A 6,416-nucleotide genomic window follows, 5' to 3' on the forward strand; every position below is an offset into this window, starting at 1 on the left:
TTTGGTGTCAGAAGTCACTGATGTAATTAAAATTTGATTGTTACTCTCCACATGATCAGACGTGGTACACTTTCTTTCTGAATGACTTCTGGAAGGCAGAGTTACTACTACTACCACTGCTATCTTGTTACTGCTACTGCTTTTAAGAGTGATACTACTAGGTCACATTTATTACTATACCTATGGTATTTCTGCATTTACTGTTTAATACAAATATATGTTAAATCACATTTTAACGAATCTTTTAACTCGCATTCACCTTTATCTTTTTAGTGTCTCTCCTCTTTCATACTCTGGGAGCAATACCACAATTAGTTATACCGTAAGTCATATTCCATATGAATAAACTGAATTATCATAAGTATTCATAAGAAAGGCCTGATATTGACATTTTTAAGCTGACCAACATCTTGGAAAACATCCTGTGTGCATCATGTTTTGTGTAAATTTGCATTAAAGAATTTATATTTTGTGAGATGGAAAGATGTGGAGGTATTTCATGTGTCACTACACAACATTGTACAGCATTACATCACAAAATTCATGGTATCATAGTGGCACTATGAAGGTATGATAAGATAAGTAAGACAAGGCAGCGTTATTCATCCAGCAAGATTTCTTTAGTTGCAAAGATGTTGACAAAATGAACTTATACATACTGAACATGTTCATTGGGGCAAAATAAGATAAAAACCAGAAAGCACATTCATGCAGAAAAAAGGAGGTGCAAAGTACAAATGATGCAAGAATGAAAGTGCATGGTTTCTTGCGCACCATTACATAATCACATGCAGAGAATGTGCAGCAGGTTGAATCTGTCACAATAAAAACAAATAATCTCATTATAAACATAGAAATATAGAATAATAATAATAGCAAGAACTTGCATGCACCCGATTAATGGAAGTGATGTAACCACATCATATCATATGAATCTGCAGCTCTTCCTGTCCTCACAGCCGCAGCAGGAAGCTGTTTTAAGCTAAAATGTTCTAAAGATCATCTGTACAGTACCTGATCACCAGATGGCAGAGAGACACAGGTAGTAACTGGCTGGTAAAAAAAAAATTGTGGATCATTTAGCAGCTTAAAGAGCCAGTTCACCGATTTTCAACCTCAGTCCATTCATGCTATTATGGGGAGCTATTGCCATTATGGTAGGAAAAAAATGCAATTTTGCTCTGTGCCTTTGGAGGACGCTATATAATGGCTGTTTTGACTGGTAGCTGCCTACACACGCCCTCTTATCTTAAGGCGATATATGTTTCACATGAGTCATTCAGTGGGGCTTCTGGATTAACTGTTACCACAGTGATCGTTTCCTGTTAAATGTTTCCCTAGTATAAAGATTTACAGAGAAGTTATATTGAACATATTGAAAAATTAAAACCCCTCCACTGAGTTAATTATAAACCGGAATATTCTGACATCTGTTATTGCTGATTTCAGAAACTGGCAGCTGAGTGTCAGAATGGTAGGAAAAAAATGCAATTTTGCTCTGTGCCTTTGGAGGACGCTATCTGCTTCTCAAATGGGCCCTGGAAACCCTATGCCAGTCTTGGGCAAGGGAGCTTGCTAAACTACACTTCCTCAATCTAGAACAATGACTGTATATATAGATGGACAATGCGTCTCCATCTGCTCCCATTGTATGAAATTGATGCCAAAATAGCCCCTGTGATAGGCGCTGCCATCTTGCGATGGTGATGTCATTTGGAGCCAGAGTCTGAGCAGTAGAGATTGGCAAGTGAAGCGGCCGTAGCCACTTCCGCTAACCCAAACACACACTTAACTTACCGAAAAAACAGCAAGGATCCCGCACGGCGGCGTGTTTAACAGCAGAATAGCTTCTCTGTGTTGGTCAGAGGTTAACGTTCACAGATATGGAAACTTCAATGACTGTAGTGATTGTTTTAGTTACGTTTACACTCGCGGATCGTCATCCGCTCTGCTCATCCGGAACTGATCCGCTGCAGGAGCCTAATTTGTCAACAGAGCTGTCAATCATCATTTTGACAGCATCAAATAACTAATTAAAAATAAACTTGTCAGAGAAATGAACACTTGAGCGTGAATCAGCATGATAATAACTAGCTATAATGACAGAAACCATGTATGAGAAAAATTTATCAGGCGTGTATTTTGATTTTTCTTTCACCCATGTCCCATCTGTTAACATGGAGGAGACGGGCTTTATGACCTATACTGCAGCCAGTCAGCAGGGGGCGCCCAAAATGTTTTGGCTTCACTTTTAGGGAGCTGTCATGTCGTCCATCTTTTTATACAGTCTATGATCTAGAACGCCCATCTCCGATGTCATGTCCCATCAAAATCGTCAGGTTTGAAATGTAGACTGCAGACCTGAAATTTTTTTAAATGATCCACCGGTACATTCTCGTCATATTTCAGATTCTGTACCGCTCTGAGCCATTGCCTGCAGAAAATTGCTTCTTTAACAGCCTAAAATTTCCTTGAAGAGGTGGTGCAGACCAAAAACAGAGCTAAGAGAGAATATTGGACTATGTCCATCAGGTGGAAAACAACCCTACTCTGAATGAAAGAAAATGACTTCCTTGTCTGTGAGATGTGTGTGTAAGCAACTGTTGGCTAACACGTTTTATGAAACAGAGTTAAAAAGTGACTTAGCAGTCTACTAAAACTTTCTGAAGAAATCTGATAGACACAGTACAAATCCCAGTTGCTTATCTTCAAGTTTTAATTTAAAAGGTTTTCTTTCACTTTCGCCTAATTTTGGCTTCATTTTGTGCGGTTCACTGTTGGGCTTCATACTCCTGAGCACAGCTTTCATGTGGGAATACCCGGAGCTCTGTCTCCCGGACTGTGTCCCGATTTCCTTTATTTACCCATGGGGCGGAGCCTAGCCGCATACGCCGTGCTGCGTTCACGAGCACCTGGCTGTTGTAGCCTGGGCTTGCATTGCTACTGATCCCGGTGTGTCTCTTTCCTCCATATTGTTCGGATTTTTGCGTATTTAGTAGGTTACTCGTGTACCGGCTGTGGTGTACCGGCTGTGATGGACCGCTGGAGGGGCAGAGTGGCTCTGGTGACCGGAGCCTCGGTGGGGATCGGGGCGGCCATAGCCAAGGAGCTGGTCCGGCACGGCATGAAGGTGGTGGGCTGTGCCAGGGACGTCGAAAAAATACAGGTTTGCTCCGAACATTAAACCTAATTTGTGCACCATCCAAACAAAGCCTGTGTTGATTAAAGCTAAAGTATAGAAATAATAAGTAACAGTAGAAGTCATTTTCTCGAAGATATACACTTTACAACTTGTCAACTGCAGTAATACCGTCTCCAAAAAGCCAGTCCAAATCACAAACTAATTATTGATGCCAACTTCATTGGGCTAATGTTGTCTTCTAGATAATTTCTGCAGTGTCAGCCTTATGTAAGCTACAGAGGGTGGGCAGGTACAATACGTGTCTTTGATTAATGTGTTTCCTGTTTATTGACACCAATACAGAAGAAACTAGCTGTTTAAACCTTGCTCTTAACCTGTCTGTAAGTAAGTGTATGTTTCACTAGTGAGATACATAGCTTACCTGTTGATTTTATGAGATAATACATCATCCATCAGTCAGTACTGCAGCCAAGGTGGTCAACCTAACCTGAAATACTATCATAAAAGTTGGAATAGCTGCATCAAGACCTACGTGGTTTAACTAGATAAATAATTATAAACGTCGAAGAGTTTAATGTAGATGTTCTAGCAGTTTGCTGTCTTAAACTATTTTAAAATATTTTTGGTTTCCTGAAAATGCAATAATAAGTTTGACAGCCATAAAAAGGACTGTAAAATGGTAATAAGTAAAAGGAATGATGAACGAGACAAATTCAAACTTTTCCAAAAATCAAATTCTTCAAATACAAATCAAAGTCTCTTTGGTTTTCTTTTACTGTGTGCATGTGAAAGAAGACGTTAAATCAGGAGTATCTGACTTTCCAGCAACTTCTGTCTGTCTTTGTGCTAAATAACAAAAACACTGCCATCTCCATTCCTCTCACAACAAAGTCTAATGACTGTTTTAACTGGTAGCTGCATACACACGCCCTCTTATCTTAAGGCGACATATGTTTCACATGAGTCATTCAGAGGGGCTTTTGGATCAACTGTAACCACAGTGATCGTTTCCTTTTAAATGTTTCCCCAGTATAAAGATTTACAGAGAAGTTATATTGAACATATTAAAACCCCTCCACAGGGTTAATTATAATCCGGAATTTTCTGACATCTGTTATTTCTGATTTCAGAAACTGGCAGCCGAGTGTCAAAGTGTGGGCCACAGCGGTGTTTTGGTGCCAATGAAGTGCGACTTGAGCAACGAGGAAGAGATTCTTTCAATGTTCTCTGCCATCAAAGAGCAGCACAAAGGTGTGGACGTGTGCATCAACAATGCTGGCTTGGCTCATCTGGAGACGCTGTTAAACGGCAAAACCAGCGGCTGGAAGAACATGCTGGATGTAAGAGCTCAGTGGTTCTGTTTTAAACAAACAATATAATACCATGTAATTTGTGTGTTGAAACAACAGGACGTGGGTCTCAGGTAACCTAAGTGGTTGTTGACACAGAACAGTTGGCAAAAGCTGGCTGCAACGGCTTTGGTTTTCCTACAATGACAAGTCAAAACGAGTTCAACATTACATTGTTTTAGACCAGTAAAGCTTTAGTTCATTAGATACAAAGCAAGAATATACATATAATTGTGCTGTAAAAGTATAAGGGAAAAGTGGGTCCTGTATCAAGGAAATATAGGGAAATGTACATAGATGATAAATGTAAAAAATAGATGTACACCTTTTTGTTTGACAAGCATTTCTGTGTAGGGAAATATACAAATATATATGTATAATATAATTATTATCTGATTAATATTAATGAAATTAAATGTTTATATATCTGCATAATATAAGTAAACTTTGTTGTGTTGCAGGTGAACGTTATTGGCTTGTGTATTTGCACACGTGAAGCGTATCAGTCAATGAAAGAGAGAAATGTAGACGACGGGCACATCGTTAACATAAACAGGTACAGTTTTATTCACTCATCACGTACAATGATTGTGCTTGTGAAAAACAGCTCTGATGATTTCATATTTAGATGGAGGCTCGCTTACTTATATCTAAATATCTGTTCAAGAGCGTAGATATTTATTTTGTCCAAATTACGCTTGTTGCACTTACAACCAGCAGAGGAGTCGTTTATATGAGACATTATCACCACTCTGATTTTAGCGGTGACGCTGCACTGACAACTCTACCCGATAGAGTTATGTAGGGTTCAAAGAACTGACTATTAAATGAATGAATTAAAAAATATATCATTAGTACATGGGACTGCGATCATCAATACATCTTCAGCTTCATGCCTGTGCTTATGTAAATATGTACAACTGTTCTTCTGTTGCAGCATGAGCGGCCATCGTGTAGTCTCAAACGCTGCCACACATTTCTACAGCTCCACCAAGTTTGCTGTGACGGCCCTGACGGAGGCTCTGAGGCAGGAGCTGCGTGAGGCCAACACGCACATCAGAGCCACAGTAAGACTTAAAAATAATAATAAATAAACACCATGTATCACTCATATAAGACAAATAAAAAACAATCTTTATGATGACCCTTTGGTTTTTTTTTCGCAGTGTATTTCCCCTGGTTTGGTGGACACAGAATTTGCTCCGCGACTCTTCCGTGACAATGCTGAAAAAGCTGTTGAAATATTCTCTAACTTAAAGGTAAATATATTATTCCTTCCTTCTCAGACTATAGCTGATAAAATATGATGCTTATTATTTCCCTCTCCACTTCTTTCACAGGCTTTGGAAGCCATCGATGTTGCAAATTCAGTAACATATGTCCTGAGTGCTCCTCCACACGTGCAGGTGAATGATTTCCTCTCCCATGCATATTTAATTTCACTATTTCCATCGTGACTTGTTGTCAACCTTTGCTCCCTTACTATCCTAATATCAGTATATGACCCATAATGACATAACTTTCATATATCTCATCTTTCAGATTGGAGACATTCAGATGCGACCTACGGAGCAGGTGGCGTAGTATTGCACTATGCGACGGCTGACACGCTCATCCCTGGATCCAATCATGATTATGCAATTTGTTGCATATTTTTGCACTTACAAAATAAAATTTCCTATTTCAGTACAAATTTGTTGCACTTGTTTATTATTACCAGAATTACATAAGATTGTAGTGACAGTCTAAAGACATGCTCGTTAGGTTCAAGCTTGTCTGTCTCTATGTGTCAGCCCTGTGATTGACTTGTGAGTTCAGGGTGTAACCCCGCCTCTCGCCCAATGACAGCTGGGATAGGCTCCAGCCCCCTGAACAGGATAAGCAGTATAGATAATGGATGGATGGATGGATGGACAATTTGAACA

General features: G+C 39.5%; 1 protein-coding gene across 1 annotated transcript; it reads left to right on the forward strand.

Moving 5' to 3' along the window:
- Positions 1–2,903: 2,903 nt before the first annotated feature.
- LOC138597196 (dehydrogenase/reductase SDR family member 11-like) lies at positions 2,904–6,184 on the forward strand. The gene is made up of 7 exons (XM_069668762.1): positions 2,904–3,166; positions 4,273–4,482; positions 4,953–5,047; positions 5,429–5,558; positions 5,658–5,750; positions 5,832–5,897; positions 6,034–6,184. Exons 1-7 carry the CDS (start codon positions 3,035–3,037, stop codon positions 6,073–6,075), a joined length of 768 nt encoding a protein of 255 aa, XP_069524863.1. The 5' UTR covers positions 2,904–3,034; the 3' UTR covers positions 6,076–6,184.
- The last annotated feature ends 232 nt before the right edge of the window (positions 6,185–6,416 follow it).

This window comes from Semicossyphus pulcher, unplaced genomic scaffold (assembly GCF_022749685.1).
Source record: "Semicossyphus pulcher isolate SPU_LCO1_2020_fin unplaced genomic scaffold, fSemPul1.0.p SCAF_19, whole genome shotgun sequence".
Lineage (NCBI taxonomy): Eukaryota > Metazoa > Chordata > Actinopteri > Labriformes > Labridae > Semicossyphus > Semicossyphus pulcher.

Bases quoted from the DNA above. Each gene is read 5' to 3' on its own strand.
- LOC138597196 (XM_069668762.1), top strand. From the start codon at position 3,035: ATGGACCGCTGGAGGGGCAGAGTGGCTCTGGTGACCGGAGCCTCGGTG. The intron at 4,483-4,952 runs GTAAGAGCTCAG...GTTGTGTTGCAG, and splicing joins GCTGGAAGAACATGCTGGAT to GTGAACGTTATTGGCTTGTG. The intron at 5,048-5,428 runs GTACAGTTTTAT...CTTCTGTTGCAG, and splicing joins CACATCGTTAACATAAACAG to CATGAGCGGCCATCGTGTAG.